This window comes from Kogia breviceps, chromosome 19 (genome assembly GCF_026419965.1).
Source record: "Kogia breviceps isolate mKogBre1 chromosome 19, mKogBre1 haplotype 1, whole genome shotgun sequence".
NCBI lineage: Eukaryota > Metazoa > Chordata > Mammalia > Artiodactyla > Physeteridae > Kogia > Kogia breviceps.
Genome location: NC_081328.1, coordinates 2,824,628 through 2,847,611, shown reverse-complemented (window position 1 = coordinate 2,847,611; position 22,984 = coordinate 2,824,628). Strand labels below are relative to the sequence as shown.

At 53.7% G+C, this 22,984-nt stretch overlaps 1 protein-coding gene across 1 annotated transcript in view; it reads right to left on the bottom strand.

Moving 5' to 3' along the window:
* Positions 1–20,588, bottom strand: part of LOC131746319 (F-box/WD repeat-containing protein 10-like) — a 47,254-nt gene extending 26,666 nt beyond the window's left edge. The window contains exons 1-6 of the mRNA XM_059047543.2: positions 20,005–20,588; positions 13,962–14,057; positions 10,786–11,019; positions 8,210–8,375; positions 7,680–7,775; positions 3,447–4,017 (exon numbers count right to left, since the gene is read on the bottom strand). Of these exons, the coding sequence (XP_058903526.2) occupies positions 3,447–4,017; positions 7,680–7,775; positions 8,210–8,375; positions 10,786–11,019; positions 13,962–14,057; positions 20,005–20,508 (1,667 nt within the window). The 5' untranslated portion in view covers positions 20,509–20,588. The remainder of the gene's footprint in view (positions 1–3,446; positions 4,018–7,679; positions 7,776–8,209; positions 8,376–10,785; positions 11,020–13,961; positions 14,058–20,004) is intronic.
* Positions 20,589–22,984: the final 2,396 nt, after the last annotated feature.

Genomic DNA, 22,984 nt, shown 5'->3' with positions numbered 1-22,984 from the left:
GTATGAAAGGCAGACAGAGGTTCTCAAACCCAAGCCTGCATCAGAATCGCCAGAGGCCTTGTTAAAACACCGCCCCAGAGCTTCCGATTCAGCGGGTCCGGCTGACGCCCGAGAATGGGTGCTTTTCTAGTAAGTCCCCAGGTGGTGCTATCGCTGCTCAGTCAGGAAGCCACACTCTGAGAACCACTGATGTTCACGTCTCAGGACCTGCGAACGTAGCCTCGCTTTAGAAATAAACACAAACGCTTTTTTCAAAATGACCTACTGAGCATCCTTGACCAAGTTCCGCCTCTCTGAGCCGCCAACCTTTACCTTTCCATTCCATAAAACAGGGAAGGTACTACCTATCTCACAGGGCTGCAAAGATTAAATGAGGTAAGAAATGGGGAACGGTCCTCAAAATGCCAAAGCCCTCCCCGCTCATCCTTAACTTTAAAAACCTAAGCTTTTGGGGCTTCCCTGGTGGCGCAGTGGTTGAGAATCCGCCTGCCGATGCAGGAGACACGGGTTCGTGCCCTGGTCCGGGAAGATCCCACAGGCCGCGGAGCAACTGGGCCCGTGAGCCGTGGCCGCTGAGCCTGCGCGTCCGGAGCCTGTGCTCCGCAACGGGAGAGGCCACAACAGTGAGAGGCCCGCATACCGCAAAAAAAAAAAAACACCAAAAACCTAAGCTTTTAAATTTTTTTTAATTTTTATTTTTTGCCGGCGTCGCAAGGCACGCGAGATCCTAGCTCCCCGGAGCAGGGATCGAACCAGAGCGCCCCAAGCCCGCAGTGGAAGCTGCAGTCTTAACCACTGGACCGCCAGGGAAGTCCCCAAACCTAAGCTTTTCAGAGGAAACCTGAAGGCCTCAGCCAAACTTCCGTGAAGGAATGCAGTGGCCAGCGGTGGGTGTGAAGAAGAAAGAGGATCCGGGACCTCTGGAACGTCTGCTCAGCTGCGTCTGCTATCGTACGTTCCTGTCTATGCTTAGGGAGTTGCCAAAGACAGTGGAGGCTTCTGTGGGACGTGCAGAAGAGCGACACACACTGACACAGCTTCGGGGGAAATGACAGAGGGCGTAAAAGTGGCCTTTGTTATCTTTTTTAATGTTTTATTTTGTTTGTCTTAGGCGATTTTCAGTTTTTGGACCCAGGGAAAGAAAAAGGATATGCCCATCACTGAAGGCAATGCTAATGCTTAATTTTGCTGTATCGAGAAGAAAGGTCTTAAAACCAAAAGTGACTGGACAGAAAGAGGAACTGAAATTCAAATCAGGTAAGGAGACACCCAAAGGCTTCCTTTTATGAATCTGAGTGCGGCCCAAACAAATTACATCTCACGACACTGACACAATTTACCAACGTGACTGAAATCCGGGCAGTAAAGTTTGAGAAATTAGGGAGAATGGTGGAGGATGAAGACAGGAAACATCGTCTTGATTTTTTAAAAGGAAAAAAAAGGTAGATTCTGGAAACAGCAGATGAAGCGTGAACTTACACCAGAATTCTAAAATGGTTTGTCAAATATTATGTGAGCATTTGGAGAAGAGAGTAAGAAGCATCAACAACCCGGCCAAGCTGCTCTCACTTTCCCCCTAGAGAGCATCATTAGAGAGGAAATGCTGACATAATATATCCTGATCTCTGCCGCTGAAAAGTCCTTCATGGTGTGCAGTGGATAAAGGGGCATAAGGTGGGCTACATTAGCAAACAATTCTACCGACGCGTAACTTATTGAATAACTAAACCCAAAAGATATTGGCTGAGGACTGCAAGATTCTAATCTATATAGGTATCGACCTAGTCAATATGCATATCAACAAGAGTAAGATTTAAGAAGAAAAGGTTGCCAATTCTGTAGGTGACACCAGGCTAGGAAGGAGAGCTGTCACGCTGGGCGCAGAGTCATGAATAAAACTATCTCCGCAAGCAGCAATGATGTGATGAAATTTAAAAACTGCTAAGCATGCACAGTATAGTCCAGGGAGCTCTACTCAATACTCTGTAATGGACTATATGGGAAAAGAATCTAAAAAAGAGTGGATATCTGCGTATGTATAACTGATTCACTTTGCCGTACGGCGGAAACTAAGACAACATTGTAAATCAACTCTGCTCCAATAAAAAAATTTTTAAACATTTTAAAGGTCAATAAAATTCAAAGCTTTTCAATTCAATTTAAAAATTCAAATCCTATACTATATAAATGCTAGAATTCAAACGTAGGGCAGGGTCTCTGGAAACGAGTCGAGTGACACTGAAGTAAAGTACTCTTGACACAGGACCAGCAGACCCGCCAAAGAGGAAGGGACTTGACTTGCCACAGGTCACGGAAAAGACCCAGAAGTTGTATTTCCAGGGAATCCCGAAAGGAGCCTCAGCTTATGTCCTCAGGAACCCATTTAAATACAGTTTGTCGTTTGCCTAAAGGTTTGATGAATGTGTATCACTAATCTTAGGGAGCGCGTCTCTAGAAAGGAGGGCGATGTGATCAGAGGAGTAGAAGGTCTGGAAACCACAAAGGAAAGTGGGAGATAGAGCGAGAGGCCAAGAATAATGCCTGGGGGGGGACGGTGTGAGAGCTACCCCCAAACACGTGCAGAACTGCCCTTGAAGGAGGAATCAGACGCGCCCACTTCGTCTGGGTGGCTCCAGGAGAGAGGAAGGAGCCCCGTCGCCTGAGGTCACAGGGACTCGGCCCCCACTAAGACATTCCTGCAATCCTCACTGTCCCCAAACCAGGTGAGCTTCCAGGTGGGGCTCCGAGCTCTCCATCACAGCACAGCCGCGAGGCCCAGTCAGACGCGCGGGTGCAGAGCGACGGAGGCCGTAAGACGAACGCAGTTCATGATGTGGTTTATTCCCGTGCACACGACACCCACCATCTAAGGAGGGAGGCAGCGTGGGGTCGTGGTCGCAAGTTCAACGTCAGCCCTCCCAGGTCTGAATCCCGGCTCGGCCTCTCGCTCACCACGTGACCACGGTGACCCCAAGCAAGTTCACTGACCCCCGCCAGACCACAGCTTCCCCACCTGCAAAATGGGGACGGTGTGAGCGGCTGCCCCACGGGAGGAGCTCCGGACAGCGCCGGGGTGACACGGGGGAAGCGAGATAAAGTTCACGATTTATTCTGATTCCTCTGCAGCCTTTCGGATGGTTCTGAGGATTCCTGGTGACCACCTCCTGGCACGGTGCGCCGTTCACCCGAGCAGACAGGACACCACGAGAAGATGGCGAGGAGGACTTAGGGCCTGAGGATTATTGCACACGTGGGGAGCAGCGCCGCGTGGAGCCCAAGGCGGCGGCCAGAGACCCTTCCCCTCATCCTCTGACCACGTGATTTCTAAAGCCAGCAACCGCTGGCCGGGATTCTGCCCCCCAGTCAGCCTCAAAACGCAAGCTGCCGCCCCGTCTGTGTGTCGGCGTAGGTCTGGGCTCTGGACCCCCGGCACCTAGGGAGCAGGCTCCAGCGGGGGCGGTGCCGGCTTCTCAGGTTCCTCTCCCAGATCCGCAATCCGGATGGTGTTGTCCTTCTTGGAAAGCCAGAAGGCTGGGTAGACGGGCTCCGAAAACTTACAGTCGAACCGGTGCACCAGCGTCATGGCCTCCGGCTCGACGCCGTAGAAGGAGAGGACGCCTCCGGGGAAGTCCACGTAGACCCCCAGCCTCTGACAAGGGCGGGCCCTGAGCGGGGTCTCCGTGTCACTGTGCCAGGCCCTGAAGCCCTTGCCATCCCACTGGAGGCTCCAGGAGAAGTCGTTTCCGGAAATGCAACCATTGCGCTCCTCGCCCTCGCGGTCGATGCCCTGGCGCGTCAGGCCCACGTAGATGCCCGCCCCGGAGAGCTCCACCTCGAAGTAGTACCTGTGCAGGTAGAGGCTCTGCTGGGCCAGCACCTGCCGCCAGTGTGTGAACCTGCTGGGGAGGCCCGGGTACGGGTGCGCCCAGGGCGCGGTGTTGGTGACCTTGCGGTTGTCCTCCTGCAGCCGGAGGTACCTGTGTGCCGTGTCGGGGTCGAAGGCAATGTCACAGGCATCTGAGGGGACACAGAAAGTCAGGGACCGACAGCTGATTCACACCCAGCACCTCAAACCTAGCGAGTCTCCAAAGGACGAAAAGACATCCGTCTCCCAGACCCCTGTTCCTTCCCAGAAAAGAGGTGGGTGAAAACCAGAAAACAGAACGCAAGTGTGATATTGTGCTTCATAATAAATACATATTTGGCCTCTGGTTCCCGGCGGCCAGCACAAAGCTCCCTGTAATCTCCTGAGTGATAAGAGCACTAGGACCACATGTTGTTCTAATATTTGGTCTTTGGCCCCTGTTCCTGACGCAGAGCTCCTGAAAGCCTTGTGATTCCCCAGGTTACACATGTACCTTTTGTCCTGACGAGGCAACTCTGGGTGGGCTCCTGGAGGGGGCTGGCTGGTCACCAGAGAGACCAAGTCATGACTAGAAGCTTGGAACTTGTAGCCCTAACTCCTATTCTCATGAGAAGCGAGAGGAGCTGGAAATGGAGTTAGCGGGCCATTGTGCCTATGAGATGAAGCCGCCATGAAATCTCAATAGTGCGGGGTTCTGAGTGCTTCCGGGTTGGCAAACACCCACACCAGCAGGCGATGCACCCCATCTCCATGGGGACGGAGGCTCCTGCGATCGGGACCTCCCCGGCCTTGCCCCGCGCCTCTCTCACTCCATCTGGCTGCTCATCTGTGTCCTTTATCACATCCTTTAATAAACTGGTGAACAGAAGAAGTCTCCCTGACTTCTGTGAGCTGTTCTAGCAAATGCTCGAGTCCAAGGCGGGGGTGGGGGGTGGGGGGTCCTGTAGCCAAGTCGGACAGAAGTTGTCCGTCACCCGGGCACCCAATACTTGCGAATGGCATCTGAAGTGGGAACCGTCCTGTGGGATCTGACGCCATCTCCAGGCAGTGCCGGAAGCGAGTTAAATTGTGGGACGCCAGGCCGGTGTCACGGAGAACTGCTTGTGGCGGGCACCTCACCCATGCAGGTCGTAAGCGGTCCCAGACCCCTTTTGACAAGTCAACCCACCTCCTTCCTTCCTGAAGCTCAAGTTGCTTGGAATTTACTGTATTATTGGCTGAACGGAATCAAGAAATAAAACCTATGGATGGGCTCATGCTTTCACTCATTTGACAAATACATCCTGAAATCCAGGCACTTTTCTACCCAGGGTCGACAAGGGCTTGGGGCAGACAGGCACTCATACACCCACATGAGTCCTGTGGATCCCACCCTCTCAGCGCCCTACTTCAGCCCCATCTAAGCCACCCCCAAATCTCCCCCAGAGCGTGCAGTAGCCCCACGCTGGTCGTGGGGCTCTCTCCCACCTCCCCCGCCCAGACCTTCTCCCCGAAAGGAGCTCGCCTCAGGGAGCCAGCTAAGGTGAATCGCATCGCCCCAGCTCACAGCCTCTGATGGTGTCTCTGCCCTTAGGATAAAGCAGTGACCCGCCTCCCTGGCCGCCCGGCCCTGCGTGACTAGCACTTGCCTGCGTCGGCAACCTCGTCTCCTGCCCTCTCCCCCTTGACCTCCACACCCCAGCACCCTGACCTCAGACCCCCCCAACGCTGAACCCGCTCGGGCGGCTTCGGCACGGACCGTTCCCTCCGCGGTGGGGTCCTCGCCCTGACCGGAGTCAGGGGAGATCCCGAGTGAACTGTTCGGATTGTGGCTGTGAGTCTGTCCTCAAAGAGGTCCCCGTGCCGGCCTGTCAATGTCTCTCAGGGCACCCTGGCTTTATAACTTCCTGGTACTCATCACAATGTGCAATTATTTACCAGTGTGTTTGTTTCATGAATGTTCTCCTTTTATTCGATCAGCTCCATATTTTCTGTGGGACTCTATGCTGGGGTTCTAGCTCTGAGAAGATGCTCGGTATACACGTGCCAAATGAATGACTGCGTTAGTGCTCTTCTCATCTAGGGGGACCCAGGGCTCCTTACAGGGTAGGTGATTCTTTGCCTTGGGACAAGAACACCAGAACGGGTCTGGAAGGTTCTGTTAGTGCCAGAAAGCAGCAATACTTTTTAGAATGTCAAGGGCAAAAGGTCAATGCTTCAAGGACAAAGAGGCCAGCTTACAAGTGGCTCCCACTGGTCAGTCAAGCTGGCAATTTGACAGAACTTGGACAGGTGACATGATATGAGTCCATAAAAGGCTAAAAGTTCACAGCAATACTCTAAGAGCAAAAGTTAATGTCATGCATGAAAAAAGACAACTGTCATGCAACAAGAAACAGATTATAACAGGATGTGGTTCACTTTTACTTTAACATTAAGCACAAAAGGTGTTTGGCTTCTCGTATTAACTGTATCTGTTAGTGAAACATACATGTGGGGCTTCCCTGGTGGCACAGTGGTTAAGAATCCGCCTGCCAATGCAGGGGACACGGGTTCGAGCCCCGGTCCGGGAAGATCCCACGTGCCGCGGAGCAACTAAGCCTGTGCGCCACAACTACTGAGCCAGAGCTCTAGAGCCCGCGAGCCACAACTACTGAAGCCCGTGTGCCACAACTACTGAGCCCAGGCGCCGCAACTACTGAAGCCGCACACCTAGAGCCCGTGCTCTGCAACAAGAGAAGCCACCGCGGTGAGAGGCCCGTGCACCACAACAAAGAGTAGCCCCCGCTCGCCGCAAGTATAGAAAGCCCGCGTGCAGCAACGACGACCCGACGCAGCCAAAAATAGATAATTAATAAATAAATAAATTTATTTTTTTTAAAAAACACAGATGTGCTGGTGTCAGGAAGCAGGAAAGAATAAGTCAAGGAAACTGTGTGGAAACCGAGAGGTCCTGGGGAAAATGAGGAGCTGTGGAAAGAACAGGAGACAGTCATTGAACCCGAGGCTCCATGTCACGACCAGAGCAAAAGGGGTTCAGCCAGCGCTGGAGTTGGTCAGCCAGCGCTCACCCCCAGAAAGCAAGCAGAAGCAGGGTTCAACGGCACGTCGCAAAGAGATGAAGCAGCTGCATGCCCTAAAAGTGAGCCCTGAGTACCCAGATGCAGCCCTTCCTCTCCTGGGAGATGAAACCTCCCTGCCTTGTTAACCCGAAGGAAGTATTGATTGGAAATAATGTGTTTTCAAAAATGCTGACAGACCAGGACACTCCCACATCATGACGGGACGATGGGTTTTGCAGTTCTGGCCAAGTCAGACTTAACAGGGAGCCATTTGGGAACTAGCCAGGATCTTTGAAAGGGCCAAGGTCATGAAGGACACAGAAGGACAAAGGGACTGGACCCAGACTGGAGACAAAGAAACATCTGTGACCTCGGACCGGACTTCCAGCCAGAAAAAGGACACTGGGAGGAACACCTCGTGAAACCTGAATAAATCCCATAGATTAGTTAATAGGCTTGCAGCGATTTCATTTTCCAGTTTGGATCAGTTGGACCGTTGTAACGTAAAGTGTTAACGTTTGGAAAAACTGGATGAAAGGTATACAAGAATTCCTGGTCCTCTTTCTGCAATGTTTTCGTAAGTTTGAAACTGTTTCAAAATGAAAAGTTCAGATTTTTTTTTTAACAATTAAGCTTTTGAAAACGTACCATTTGGGCACAGGCCCTGATGTCGCAAGAACCTGAAACCTACGTGAGAGACGGACGGCATCCTCGCTTCCAAAGCCTCACACGTACCTCCACACCCGGGGAAAGGGAAGCGGTTCACGACTTACACTGGAGGAACTGCTGCCTGGTGCTGGGCTCGGGTTCCGAGGTCCAGTGCTTGTGCTCAGTGACGGCACACACCTGCGTTCTGATGTCGTACTCCTCTAGAAGATCAGAGAATTGTGAATGCACACCTGTCCGGGTGGGCAGGAGAACCTAAGAAGCAGGAACCCTCCGCCCCTCTTCCCTGGGCTTCCTCGGGGAAGAGGGGCCCGGACACTAGTCACGTGTCAGAGACCCCTGCTCGATGGACCACACTAAAGTCGAACACGCTGAGGAAAGACCCCAGCCTGACTTGGATTTCACTTGCAAGTACAGGCATCAGCAACCGCAGAAGCTAGTCTCGGAGATGCTGGCCAAGGGCGTGAGGCGGCTGACTCAGGTTCTCAGGTCTCAGTCGTCAAGGTAAGTGTCCACCAGTGGCACGGCCAGCCAGAGGACGGCTCTGAAAATGAGAAGCTCCCCGCTTCTGCTCTCCCTCTCGACTCCCACCTCCCCCGTCAGCCCCTCCGGGACACTACAAGCCACAGCTTCTCACCTTCCTTGGAGAACTCCTGGAGCTTCTCCTTGTAGTTCTGCAGCAACTGGATCAGGTGCGCGGTGGAGTCGATGATGACCTTGCGGATGCCCGAGAGCTTGTCCTTGAGTCCAATGTAGACGCTGGGGAAAGCATCGTCCTTCATGTTCTTGAACTTGCAGTACTCCTGCAGGAAAGGACACACGGCAGAGCTTGCCCCGGCTTCTGTGCTTCTGAAACAGGGCTGCCCTCCTCAATACGGCACCTCCCTCGTCATTAAAATAGGCTGATGGTGACGTGCACTTCACAAAGAAAGCGTACGTGTAATGGGTCCGGCTCAGCGTCTGATAATGTAGAAAGCATTTGTGTTTTTTAACTGGGAAAGTGGACTTTTAAAAATCAAGAGATACTAGGCACCCACGAGCAGATGCGATGCACAGCCCAGACAGGGAATCGAAGAGCAAATGTGTTACACCAACAGCACAGATGGCGGTAACATTCCCGCAACCTTCATTCTATCAGTACTTTTTTTTTTTTTTTTTAAACTAATTTAAACACAAGCCACGACAGGGACGGAGGAACGGGTGTAGCACTTGGAAGATTCACAGACAAGTCCCCAGGCGGGAATGCTTGCTGCTGCATTTTGCTAGTCGGTTCAATCCAATACGCGGTGTGTTCTCTAATTCTTGTTCTGTGCTTTAGAGTTGGAAAAGTGTTTTCACATAGATAAACACATTAAGCCTCTCATGCTTCAAAACTCTGCAGTGGGGCTTCCCTGGTGGCGCAGTGGTTGAGAGTCCGCCTGCTGCTGCAGGGGACACGGGTTCGTGCCCCGGTCCGGGAAGATCCCACATGCCGCAGAGCGGCTGGGCCCGTGAGCCGTGGCCGCTGAGCCTGTGGGTCCGGAGCCTGCGCTCCGCGATGGGAGAGGCCACAACAGTGAGAGGCCCGCGTACCACAAAAAAAAAAAAAAAAAAAAAAACTCTGCAGTGATCAGGAAAGGTTGCTTTCAGGTGTGACACATTATCAAAATGCAAATGCAATGGAAGCACCGAATTACAGACTGGGTACAGCAGAAAACTTAGTGATGAAAACAGTTGTACCAGAATGGTTAGATTAATGGAAGAGAAGAAAGAGGCCAAGCCAGAGAGTAGATAGGGAGAAAAATAAACATTTTAACACCATACGTAGAGTTAGTGCCATATATGATAAAAGTAACATTTTAGATCACTGGGGGGGACTTCCCTGGCGGTCCAGTGGTTAAGACTCTATGCTTCCAAGGCAGGGGGTGAGGGCTGGATCCCTGGTCGGGGCAGGAAGATCCCTCATACCGCACGGCACAGCGAAAAAATCAAAAATAAAATAAAATAAAATGGTCTATTTCTAAAAAAAAAAGAATCACTGGGGAACAATACAGGTCATTTCGATTGGCTAAAAATTTGTGGAAAAAGAAGTTATGTTTAACTAAAATAAGTTGTCCTATACTAAAATACATTTTATACATATTAAAGTTTTTATGTTAAAGTTACAAAAGGAGAAAAAAATAAAGAGATTTTATTTCTTTGTTTAAATTATTTATATGCTCTTTAAGAAACTCATGACATGGGAAGCCAAATTTTTCTTCATAGTTTCTTTGTTTTGATATTGAAAAGTAAAGGAACTGAAAGACATTCTTTGGTATGTCTGTCTGTCTGTCTCTGTCTGCTTCTCTTTCTCTCACTCATTACAAGGCTAACGGTGAATATCTTGGGTGATGGGAATATGAATGATCGGGTTCCTTTATATTTTTCCATATTTTCCAAGTTTTTTTTTCACAATAAACATTTACGTTTGCCGTTAACTAGAAGGGAATCTCTTCCCAAAATGCAGTAAAGGAATTATTTGTATGTAGGAATATTAGCACTGAAGGAGCCTTGGAAATCACTGACTCCGACCTGCTTGTTTATAAATGAGGAATCTGAGACCCAAAAAGGTTAAGTGACTTGCTAAAAACTACAAGCGCTCTAGTGACAGATCCAGGAGGATGGAATGTCTGATGGCAGGCGGCTTAACATACAATGAACGGCACATTGTAATGAAGGGTCTCATTTCCTCTGCTGGGCTGTCTGCCCTCAGTCACCCCAGCACGTGCAGCCCTCTCCGAAAGGCAGCAGGTCCCCGGTCTCACCCCGGCCCAGCAAGCATCCCTCCACTGTTGGAGTGGTTTGTAAAGCACACCGAGGCCTGAGCTCATCAGCCCTCACCTGAAGCTGGGCTGCTGTGACTTCAGGATGAAGAGCAGCGCCAGCCTCGCCTCCCATCACTCTGTGCCCAAGCGTCCCACACCCCAAATCAGCTGCGCTGTCTCAAACCTCTCTGCCTTTGCACATGCCGTTGCCTCTGCTGGCACACGATGCGTCTTCCACCACCCGGCTCCAGCCTCTCCGCTCCGGAAAGCCCTCCCTCCCGCGCTCCCGCACTCAGCTGCTCCGTCCTCACGGCTCCCTGCGCACCCGTGTATCAGCGGGCAGTTCCCTCCCCCCGTGCGCCGCCGCAGGCCGAGCAGCGGAGCAGCGCGAAGGTCTCCCTGGCGTCAGCGGCGCGGCGGCGGCCCATACCTCCAGGAAAAGCACGGGGTTGCCGATGGCAGCGATTCTGTGCAGCTCCTGCCTGGTCTTCTCCATCTCTGCGCTCCTGTACTCCAGGTGGGTCTTGATGCCGTTGGCCTGGCCCAGGGCAGCTTGCTCCCTCTCCTCCAAGAAAAGCATCATGTCCGCCTGGGCCTTCCTCACGGCAGCAAGGAGGTCCCCAAACTGCTCCTTGGCCACCGCCTTTACCTCCGACACCGACACCTGGCGGCGGGGGGTGGGGTGGGGGGGGAGGGAGAGTGGGGGTGGGGGGTGAAGAACCTGTTAGTGAGGCGTCCAACCTTCTCAGAAATCAAACCGGAGAAACCCGCACATCAGGGAGAGATTTCCTATTGCAAAGGGAGGCCTTTATTCTCATTTGAATCCTGGGTTCCCGGAAACAAGAAGGACTCTCCAGGGTATAAGTACTTATTTTCCAATCATTCCCTTAGTCTCTCATCCATCAGATGAGAGAGTGAATTCTCTGATTTCTGAGCCCAGCTCTGACACTTGGGCTGCTCTTCAAGTCTGTGACATCAATCTTCCAACCAGGACAATGTGCGTATTCAGTACACTTGACAGTCACGTTTCTTGCGGTAAAATAATAATTTGGCTTCTTTGTACAAATCAGTAGCATGAAGTTGCTTTCTCAGCATTTCATGTATGTCCAGTTAAACTGCCCACCGGCTCCATCTGAGCCCAGAGCACATCTAACCCTATGGTGTCTGTGCCAGGCACAAAATGTTTAGGGTGTGTGCAGGTGTCCACAGCACCTAAGCACCGCAGGACCAGCCCACCTGTGCAGAATGGAATGCCACGTTCAAAAATATAGAAAACAAGTCCCATGTGATGAACAGCAAGGATCTGCATGATGGCACTTGTGCATGTGGGATTCTATCCTTCCACATCGTTTACAAATGCCTTCAGTCAGTGTCACATTTACAACTTCAATCCACGTTTCCAACGGTTTCCACCTCTCTCTGGTAGTTCTTAGGTCCTGGTGCTGACGGCTCCCTCACGCCCAACTCCAGATCGTTGCCCCAACACAAACTACCTGGCTAAGTAAAGTTCCTCGAGACACTTTCCTTTGCTCACGCCCCCTTCACCCCACTCCACAGCCCGGAGCCCATGACCTGCCTGCCTCCATCTCCCCCATGTCCCTCCATGACCACCCCACCTGCGAACCCTCTGAGCAGCCCCTCCAGGCACTGTTTTCTGTTCTCCTGGGGTCCTGCCACCTGCCTGGTCACTTTCTAGTTACATAACATAGTAATGCGATAACGGTCACATTTAGTAAGTGCTTATCGTGGGCCAGGCGCTCTTCTGAGCACTGCATACACAGTCTCTCATGGCAACCCTAGAAGGTAAATACAGATGGCCCTCCACATCTGCGGATTTCACGTTCACGAATTCAACCAACCACAGAACGAAAATATTTGGGGGAAAAAAAAATTCCAGAAAGTTCCAAAAAGCAAAACTAGACTCTGCCAAGCTGGCCACTATTTACATAGCATTTACATTGTATCCGGTACTGTAAGTGATCTAGAGAAGAGTTAAAGTATACGGGAGGATGTGCGCAGGTTTACACGCAAATACTAGGCCATTTTATACAAGGGACTTGAGCATCTGTGGATTTTGGTATCTGTGGTGGGGGGACTGGGGGTTATCCTAAAACCAATCCCCAGAGGACACCAACGGATGACTGCACTACTACAGTCCCCATTTCTTAGATAAAGAAACTAAAGCACCACCATGTCAACGGACTGAGTCATTCTTAGGTCAAGGGACACTCCCAGGCTCTCCTGTCCCATCCATCTAGGGGCCCTGGACAATTCTTGTCGTCTCTGTGTCCTCAGGTACCTCCTACGTGGTGGCCACTGTGGTAACTACCTCAGCTGGTTACCATGCAGTTAAGAGAAGGGCTGAGTAGGGATCAAAGTGTTTGGAAAATAAAGAGCTGGAAAAAGGCAAGATGAGGGCTTCCCGGGTGGCGCAGTGGTTGAGAGTCCGCCTGCCGATGCAGGGGACGCGGGTTCGCGCCCCGGTCCGGGAGGATCCCACGTGCCGCGGAGCGGCTGGGCCCGTGAGCCATGGCTGCTGGGCCCGCACGTCCGGAGCCTGTGCTCCGCAACGGGAGAGGCCACAGCAGTGAGAGGCCCGTACCGCAAAAAAAAAAAGGCAACATGCTCCAGGAGGTTCTCCAGATTCCATTGCGCGTGGAAATCAACAATCTCTGAAGGTTTCCAAGACTTTAAAGGGATAATTATTGTTCTTCTTTTCCTAAGAGTATATGGGTAAGAAATAGGTGTTCATTCTTCCACAGCTAGTTAGTTATAAACACCAAGGAGGAAGAAATTAAGTTGAAATGGTTACATGTATTAGATATGGATGGATGGATGGATGGATGGAAAGTGGATACGTCGGTGGATGGATGGATGAATGGGTAGAATCATTCTTGATACGCAAAGAGGCTGCCGCTGACTGACTGCCATAGGGTAGTTGTTTTGCATTCTCCTCTGAGTTGTGCTTACTGGCTTGCCACTAATGACAAACCTTTGTGGAACTGTTTGGGTCTACTTAGAGTTTATTACAGAAAGCGCTCATGAACCAGAGAGACTAAAACTAAGTAGCCTGGCACGCCACTGACCTTATCAAGTACCATCCACTAATCCAGCAGCTCTCACCTCTCTTTTCTGGCTGCCAGGGTTTAGGACCGGTGAGAATGAATCACATGCAGAACACCCTCCCATGCTGGAAGAATCCAAGATTATATGCATAATTTCTGGAGCTCTGGCTAACCAGCCCCCTTGACGCCCACATACACCCTTTTCTCCCGGTCAAGAAAGCATATGCACGTGTACAAATAAGGGCACCGTCATTACAGGACTAGCTTGCTTCTACCCTGTAACATTAAAAAGTAAATCACTTGCCAGTTCCGAACCTTGAGCTAACTTCATAGCAAACCCCCATAACAAGGTGAAGCCACCCTTCGCTGTGGCCGACCTTATCTGTGCACACGGGTCGCACCCAGTGACAACACCCACGGGGCCCGTGGACACGGGGGCCGGGCCTGCACCCTGCACCCCACAACCCCGGCTGGCCCTGGCTGGGCGTGCAGCAGCTGCCAGGTGTGCCAAAGCCTGGCAGGTGACCCCGGCCAGCCTTACCAGAACGGACTTATGGTTGGCTTGGAGCCTGGCGATGGCGTCTTCATTCGACTTGAGTTTCCGCTCCAGGTCTAACTGGCTGCTCCGAAGCTCAGCCTAAGAAGAGGAAAGGTCAGCGTCAAGGAGGAAGGAGCCCAGGGCACTCGGCAGGTCCCCAGGAGCAAGGGCGCCGTCTGCCCTTCCTCCACGGAAAGGGGAGTCTGTCTCAGAAGCTGCTCTCAGAAGCCAGGCTGGAGCACCGCCCCCCCCCCCCCGCCCCGGTGGAGGCACAGAGGGTCAGCTGTGCGCCGGCACTTCCTGGGGCGAACTGGCTAAAATGCAGGGAGAGCTAACGCTGCGCTGGGCATCGCTTCAAGCATCTCTCTGTGTCACCTCCCATCATCCTGACCATGCCCACAGCAGGTCAACACATCATCTCCATTGTCCAGACGAGAAAACGGAGCCACCTCTCCAAGGTCACGCGGCTGTCAGTGGAGCTGAGTCCAGCCCGTCCAGCCCCGGAACAGCCTGACAAGGAGCGCGGAGCGCTGGAAGTCGGGGGTGGGCATCCCAGGGTTTCTACTTAGCAGATGAGACTCCGGGAAAACCTACTTAACGCCTCCACACTTGCATTTCTCCACCTGTGAGGTGGGAGCGGCTAAAGTGCCCAATGCACAGGGTTCCCGCGAGGATGGGAGCCGTGTCAGCAGGAACTCTGTACGGCAGCGGGCGCGCCGCAGGTGCCCCATCCGTGCGGGCGGCGTCATCATCCGCATCATCGTTACTGGCACTACCTCGGCTGCTTGCCATCACGGACTCTTACTCTCTGCCGGATGCAGGCAAAGCGAACCCTCCGCGCCGAGGCAAGCGCCCGCCCGAGAACCCCGGGTTTGCCCACGTCGACGCCCCTGCCCAGCCCCACTCTCGCCTCCTGAAACGCCCCAAGCACGGTCTGCCTGGAACGTGCCAAGCCATGAAACCAGAGCCTCTGCACAGTTGAGAGGCCCTGTCACTTTCTGCGTCCACGAGGGCACGAGACGGCAGCCACAGAAAGAAGAGCTTTCGCCGATTTTCACAGCAGCGTGTGTCCGCGCTCCAGCTGTGACGTCACGCGCCCTAACAGAACTCGGGGTGCAGGGGCACCGTGACGCGTCTCCCCTTCCTCCCACTGAAGCCCGCGGGCAATTCCGGGCCCCAGTGGCGGCAGCCCAGGCAGGCAGGGGACTCGCCTCCCTCTGCAGAAGCCCGGGAACGTTTGCTCAGGCCCTGCGGCCCTGACTCAGAGCCGAGGGAGCCCGGGTGACCTCCCGCCCCTGAGACCTGAGACCTGACGGCCAGGAGTGGGGGAAGCAGGGAAGCTGAGGGGGTCCGGCCTGTTTGGGGGTCACGTGGAATCTTGGTCTGTCCAGAAGGCTTATTACCCAGTGGCCTGCTCCAGGGCGGGAGGGGACATGAGCTGCTTGTTGAAAGGTGGTGGGAGACACGACAGAACACACGGTAGCAACGAGTGCAGAGCGTGTTAAAGCAGTCGGCCCCAGCACCATCCGGGGACACAGGAGGAGCCCCCCAGAGTGTCCAGGGAGGGGGCCTCTCTGCACTGTCTGCGGACTGCCATAAAAGGAGAAAGGGACTCCCAAGTGCCTGACGGGGACCTCTGAGTGAGTCACCCCCCAAGCAGGCACTCCTGCTTTTACGACAAGAGGTGGGGCCACTTGGGAGACCAGCATCTCCAGTTTTTTCTCTTCCCAGGAAATGACAGGGTGCCTCAGACCCTGGCTCCGGGGTGTCCCAAGACGTCAGCCACACGCGCACCGCAGGCCCAGGCAGGCCCCACACAAAGGCAGGACAGCAGTGCCAGTGAGAGTAGACGGCCCCGTGTCCAAGGGCACAGAGAGTCCTCACCCTGCTTCAGCAGGCTGAGGACAGATGTTGTGCCAAAGGCACCATGTCTGGGGTACAGGACCTGCCTCTCTCAGGCTCTACGACCCTCATCACATGGTTTAGTGCCTCCTCTGCCTCAAGAATACGTTCACAAAATCGTTCTTGCTTCTGTCTCCAGGGCAAAGGTGGTACCCAGCTCAGTGGCCAGGGTCGGGTTAGAGATGCAAATTGGAACAGCAGGAGCAGGGAGAAGAGAGAAGGAAATTCCAGATGGTGTCATTTGCTTTGTGTTTCCCTCTGCAGAGTCTGTGTCTGGGACCACTAGGGTCCCAGCTGGGCCCTGACTTCACCCCTTGGCCAGCTGATCAGAGCTCACTACATGCCAGTCGAGTTATATAAGACACTGTCCCTGCTCCTGAAAGACGAACAGCCTGGTGGAATGTTCAGGATAAAACAACTTGCATAATACTGAGTCCAAGGCACTCCTCGGGACTTCTAGAAGAAATTCTCCTGAACAGCCTCAAGCCATCCGCCGTTTGGCAGCAGACGGGCCGTGAACAATGCTGGTTAATGGCGCCCCAAAGAAGCAGGAACACTTGTGGCTCTCAGAACTTGGCTCCCGCTCCACCTGGAGACTGCGTCCGAGATCCCCACCACATCCTGAGCCTTCTGGAACCAATGCTGAGATTGGATGCAGTGACCTGCCACTCATGGACCCGAAGGTCTAAGACGGGGCCCAGCCGAGCCTTCCCTCCCCCAAGATACCTGCCCTGGCCTCCCTGCCGGGGGTCTTCCTCCTTGGAGCACGTGGCAGGGCCTTTGTGCTGCCCCGGCCCTTTGGCATCCAGGGAGACGTGGACCTGCCCTGGCTTCCTGACTACAGCCCACGCTCCCCGAGGTAGCGCAGCACACTTGGCCCACAGGAAGTGCTCGGTGAGGTTTGATCAACTTGAAAAGGAACAGAAAAGAACAAACAGGAAAGCAGGCACAGAAAGAGTGCAAACTTCACAACTCACGCACACGCATGCCACAGCTTCGTTTCCCAGCAGCGAGCCTGAGTTCAGAGAAGGTGAGTGGAGTTAAGATCAGCTGCTCTTCAAAGCTGAGGACTGAGCCCGTGCTCCGCAACAAGAAAAGCCGCGACAGTGAGAGACCCGCGCACCGCGATGAAGAGTGGCCCCCGCTCGCCGCAGCTACAGAAAGCCCGCACGCAGCAACGAAGACCCAACGCAGCCGAAAATAAATAAAATAAATAAATTAAAAAAAAAAAAAAAAAAAAAAAAAGCTAAGGGAAGGGCTTCCCTGGTGGTCCAGTGGTTAAGACTCTGCAGTTCCACTGCAGGGGGCACAGTGGTCGGGGAAGTTCTGTGTGCTGCAGGGTGCGGCCAAAAAGAAAAAGAAAGCTAAGGGAGAGGGATGGCCTGGGAATTCGGGGTTGGTAGATGCAAGCGATTACATGTAGGATGGATAAACAACAAGGTCCTACTGTAGAGCACAGGGAACTCTATCCAATCTCCTGGGATAAACCATAATGGAAAAGAACATTTTAAAAAGAATGTCTATATGTGTAAAACTGAGTCACTTTGCTGTACAGCAGAAATTAATACAACATTGTACATCAACTACACTTCAATTAAAAAAAAAAAAAAAACTAAGAGGCTTTGGGACGCTGGCCCGCGCAAGGGGAAGAGCTGAGTGCCCCCCGGGAAGAGCTGGAAGCCCAGCGGCACAAAACAAATAATCAGAGAACACCCAGAATTCCTGAATCCAGAGTTTTTGCCCACTGGCATAGCTAGAGGCCGTGGGGGCCTCAGAAGGGGCCCTGCCGGTGAACTGAGAAATCAATCGCTCTGTGGCCCCGAAGCAGCTCCCGGCCGCTCTGTGGCCCTGTGGCTGACCCCCTGTTCACGGTTTCCCCTGCACCACATGCCTGAGTGACTAGCGCTTAACTTGATCCAAAGTGATCTCAGCAAGTGACTCCAGCGGGCTTGCGCGGGCTGGAGGAAAGATGGAGCTTCTGGAGCCTTACTTATGTCTAACAAGACTTTCAAGATAATCCCGGTGGTGGCTGCAGCCTCATCCAGGTACCGTGTCTTCGGAGCTGGGCTCCCGGGCTCCTCGCAAGAAATCTTTTGGCTCCTGAGCCGCGGCAGGGCCACCCCAAAAGCGCTTACAGAGCACACACAGTCACTCTCAGAGTTGAAAGCAAGGATGCAGGGTGGAAAGGCAGGAGCTGTGACAGACACACCAGGGAGCAGAGGCTGGGAACTGGGCCCGCACCGAGGATCTGGGGTGCGGGGCTGCTGCCTCACAGCCGCGGCCGGCCTGCTTTCGGCACCAAGAAGTGCCCCGGTGGTCTGTATGTTACCTGACACGGCTCCCTCCTGGGATGTCTGAATGTGGGGTTCCACACACAAGCAGCACAACCCTCCCTGCTCAGAGAGACAATTACCCTATGTCTCTGTAACGCACCAGCTTCCACTACGTTAAAATTCATATTGCATCCACGCTGCTACAGGCATAGAATTGCTGAAAGGCAACAGGAGGAAGAGTAGATCGTGGTGTATCTGCCTCTGAGGAGGGAGACGGGCAGATCCAGGCTGGGTGGGAGGGCTTTTCTGCGACAATCTATCTCAGCATTTGGTGGAGATTGTTCCTGAACGGGGACATGCACCCCTTTTCCAGTCAAATGTAACAGAATTCAGATATTATACCCCGAACAAGGGAAAAGCAGTACACTCTGCTTTAATCTCTCTACGACATGTGTGGCAGGGTTTGGGGGCAAAAAATAAAGTAAGGTTATAAGAGTGTGAGCTTGGGGTCCTTCCCTGTGTTCCTCCAGTGGGGTGGCTTTCCAGAAGCTTCCATTCCCACTCCATGGCTTAGTCATCTGTATGAGTCTGGACAAATTTGGTGAAGAGGAAAGTAGTCACCACCTCAGTGAGTTACTCCAGGACTGGATGGGAAAATCCCCGGAAAGCACACGGCACAGGGCAAGGCTCCATGAAGGTCACGTAGTCAGTTACATGGAGCTTTATCCTCTGACCTGTCTGCTGACCCAGAGCCGCCTCTGTGAACGTGGCTGTGAACGTGGGGAGTGGGTGGCGGTGACCTGCTCTCCTGACTGGACATTTCCTGGCACTGGAGAGGCTGGGAACTGTCGGCAAGTGGATTGTAGACTTGATAACGGTGACTTACTGGCATCTGGAATACAGAGCTTTCTGGAACAATTCCCACGAATGCTGGATAAAATCCACACTTAAGGGAGGGGGTGGAGGAGCGGGTCCTCCTCCAGGAAGCTCCTTGTCTGCAGCCCAGGAACCCCGGGGCCAAGACGCTGCCGCGGGCCTGGTGGCCGTGCTCAGTGCAGACAGGGAGCTGCCCAGCGTCTGGACACAAGAAATGTGGGACAAAAGAACTGCACTTCCCCCCTGAGAACAAACGTGCTTGTGGAAAGTGAGAGTATGAGAAACGAAGCGTTATGAATCCATTCCCAGGAACTTCTCCAGGCTCTCAGCTTTCTCAGGGCCAAGAAAAACCAGCTGTTCTAGAAACGGTTGCCCTACCTGATGGGAATAAAATTACAGGCTATGAGCGCAGTATTTCTCAGTCTCTCCTGATACCTCTATCTGATGAGGAGAGTTTTCCTAAAGGTAAGCAGTCCTTGACATTGTACCCGGAGGGAAGTTTCCAGTTCTCTGTTATCTCGGCACTATTCAAGCTCTGGGATTTCATACCCGGTATCTCCAGAGGGGCCCTTGCTACTGATCTCTTGCTTGGGGTAAAGGGAAAAAGAGAACTTCAGGCAAAGTTCTGGCTCTTTTCTCTTGAATTTCTGCCAAGCTTTACATGGCATTCGTTGCCACTCAGATCCAGCCTGAGGGAAACACCTTCTGCACCCAACACCCACCCACGGATCAGTCACCAAAAGCTGAGTGAGAAATAGCAGGAAACTAGCCACGGGAGCGACAGGTGCAGACAGAGAGAGCAGGACCGAGATGGCGACAGAGTAACCGGTTTCCAAAGCCAAGTGCAAGAGACAGGGATGCTGGCTGCACAGCCAGGGGCCAAAGCTAAGAGCACAGGAGTGAAGCCGGCAGCCCCAGGAGCCGAGGCAGAGGCCAGGCCTCTCCCTGACCCACGGCCTCCCCACCTCCCTCTCCGCACGGACCCCGGCACTTGCCTCCTTGTCCCTGTGGGCGGCATCAAGGGAGACAGAGGCGTGGCCCCTGTGCTCGGCCTGGCCGCACTCCTGACAGATGCACTGGCCATCGGGGCAGCAGAAGGCAACGAGCGGGCTGTGGTGGGCCGGGCACACGAGCAGGTCCCGGTCCTTCCTGGGCTCTGTCAGCTGGTGGCCGTGCAGCCTGCTGTTCTCCTGGTGCGGCCGCAGGTGCTCCTGGCAGTAGCTCACCATGCAGGTCAGGCAGGACTTCTCGGCCCTCACCCTGTTGGCCCCGAGGCAGAAGTCGCACAGGACCTCCTCCTCCTCCGCCACCTCCGTCCCAGGACCCCCCTGCCAGGCAGAGCCATGGCTCTGTCCCCCGCTCTCCCCCGGGGAGCTCCCCGGGGAGGCTGCGTCCTCTTCTGCTGGGCTGCCCGACCCAGAGTCTGGGCTGAGAGCGGCCGGAGGGTGAGCAGGGACCCCGGGCAGCGGCCCTGGAGCCATCAGATCAAACTCAGCCATGTGGAAGTTCTGCGCCGGAGCTGGGCTTCCTCCACTCCTGGGCCCAGGATCCTGCCGCCCCAGTCAGATGGGAGAACCACGCCCAGCTGGGTGCAGCTGCGGCAGGATTTTAACTGTTTCCTCCCCGCAGAGGAAGCCCGGTAGGTCGCCATTACTCTGCTCGGCTTAGAGGACGGCCAGCTGCAGTGGCCACAAGGCAGCCCGAGTCCTCGGGCTCAGGGAGGCCCAGGCTGGCTCCCCACAGGCTCCAACCCGTCCTCCAGCCCAGACCTGAGACTGCTGTTCTTCTGTGAATCATTTGCCCCCCCCCCCCGTAACCTCAGCCAAGCTGGGGGATCGGTCTGGAAGGGACTGGAGATTCCTGAGCTCTACAGTCAAAGCCGACGTTGCTGTACATGGCTTGACAGGTTCGATTTTTTGTTTTCAGTTTTTCTCGATCTATTTTTTCTGGCTGCACCGCGTGGCATGGGGGACCTTAGTTCCCTGACCAGGGATCCAACCCGCGCCCCATGCCATGGAAGCATACACCTTGACTACTGCGCCACCAGGGAAGTCCCCCGTTTTCGATTTTTAAAGGGACCCAGAATGTAAGGACTTTAGCGATAGGGCAGCCCTCATCCTTTCCCACCTCGCAGAACTGGACGTGACACGGCTGGGAAGAGGCTCCCTGGTCTCTGACCCTGACCTTTTCCATATGGCCTTCTTGCCCATTCCCGGAGATGGACTTCTCTCGGAGGGGGAGTCAGTGGCGATCCGGAGGCTCAGGGAGAACATGCCTCCTTGCACATAAAGCTCTAAGCAGACAGCCCTCCCGGGCTGCAGAACCTGCCCGGTGGCTCCTAGACAGGGGTGGGCGCTTTACCCACATACTAAGGTTTTCCTAGACGTGCTGTACGGTTTTCCTGCCAGCGCTGTAACAGAGTACCACAGACTGGCTGGTTTAAACAACAGAAATTTATCGTCTCCCAGTTCTGGAGGCTGGAAGTCCAAGATCAAGGCGTCGACAGGGTTGGTCTCTCTTGAGGCCTCTCTCCTTGGCGTGTAGACAGCCGTCTTCTCCTTGTTATCTTTACATGCTCTCCCCTCCGTACACATCTGTGTCCTAATCTCCTCTTTGCATAAGGACAGCAAGCAGTCAGATTTGGACGAGGGCCCAACCTCATGACCTCATCCTACCTTAATGACCTCTTGAAAAAGTCCAGTCTCGAAATACAGTCACATGCTGAGGTACTGGGGGTTATGAAGCCAAACGGGGCTCCCAGACATGGAGGGCTTTTTCCTTTGTCCCGCATTTCTTGGAGGCAAGACTGCAGCCTCCGTGACCTTCCCTGAGATCCAAAGGGCAGATGCCTGCTGAACAGTTACTCACCAAGGGAGGAGGAGTCAAAAACCCACCTGAGGCAAGATTCAAGGGACCAGAGCAGCTCACCAAGGTTAGGAGACCCACCTGAGACCCCGCACACACCCTCATCTTGTCAGAGACCTCACCTCTGACCACTGCTGTAAAAGCCCTCAACAGATCCTCCCAGGTTGGGACACACAGTTCTTTGAGGCAGGCACTGGCTGTGCCCCCCCCCCACCCTTTGCCTGGCAAAGCGATAAAGCTATTCTTTTCTTTCTGCTTCACCCAAAACTCCGAGATTCAATTCGGCACCAGTACAGAGAAGCTGAGCTTTCAGCATCAGTTAGGACTTCAACATACGACGCGGGGGTTTTGGCGGGGGGCGGGCGGTTCACAATTCAGCCCATAATAGATGCCAGGGGATAAGGTGGGAAGCATCTAGCTCCTCAGAAGAAAGGTGCTCCTGGGCATCACCACTGGGTGGGGATGCCAGGTGGGCACCAAGGAGCCCAGGACTATTCCAGGGTACCTGACCCCCAACGTTTGTACCCTAGAGCAGCGGCCCCCAACCCTTTTGGCACCAGGGACTGGTTTCACGGAAGACAATTTTTCCACGGACCGGGGTCGGGGTGGGGGGAATGTTTCGGGATGAGTCGGGGGCGCATTACATTTACTGTGTACTTTATTTCTATTATCATTACGTTGTAATACATAATGAAACAATTATACAACTCGGCACCACGCTGACAGGAGGCGGAGCTCAGGCAGTAATGTGAGCGGTGGGGAGCGGCTGTAAATACAGATGAAGCTTCGATCGATCGATCGATCGTTCTCCCACCGCTCACCTCCTGCTGTGCAGCCTGGCTCCCAACAGGCCACAGACCACTACTGGTCCGTGGCCCAGGGCTTGGGGACCCCTGTCCTGGACAGGTTCTACAGCTCCCCCGCAGGACTTCTTCATATACACTCAAGTGGATTTGGAAAACTAATGGGACAGGGAGCGAATGGGGTGGGGGCTGGTCCAGCTCCTCCCTGAGATTAGGGGTGGGGTGGGTCCAAGCCATGGCACTCCCCCATGGCTCTCCACCCCCCACCCCGTGTGATTTGGCAGGATCTGGATTAAAGCACATAAAC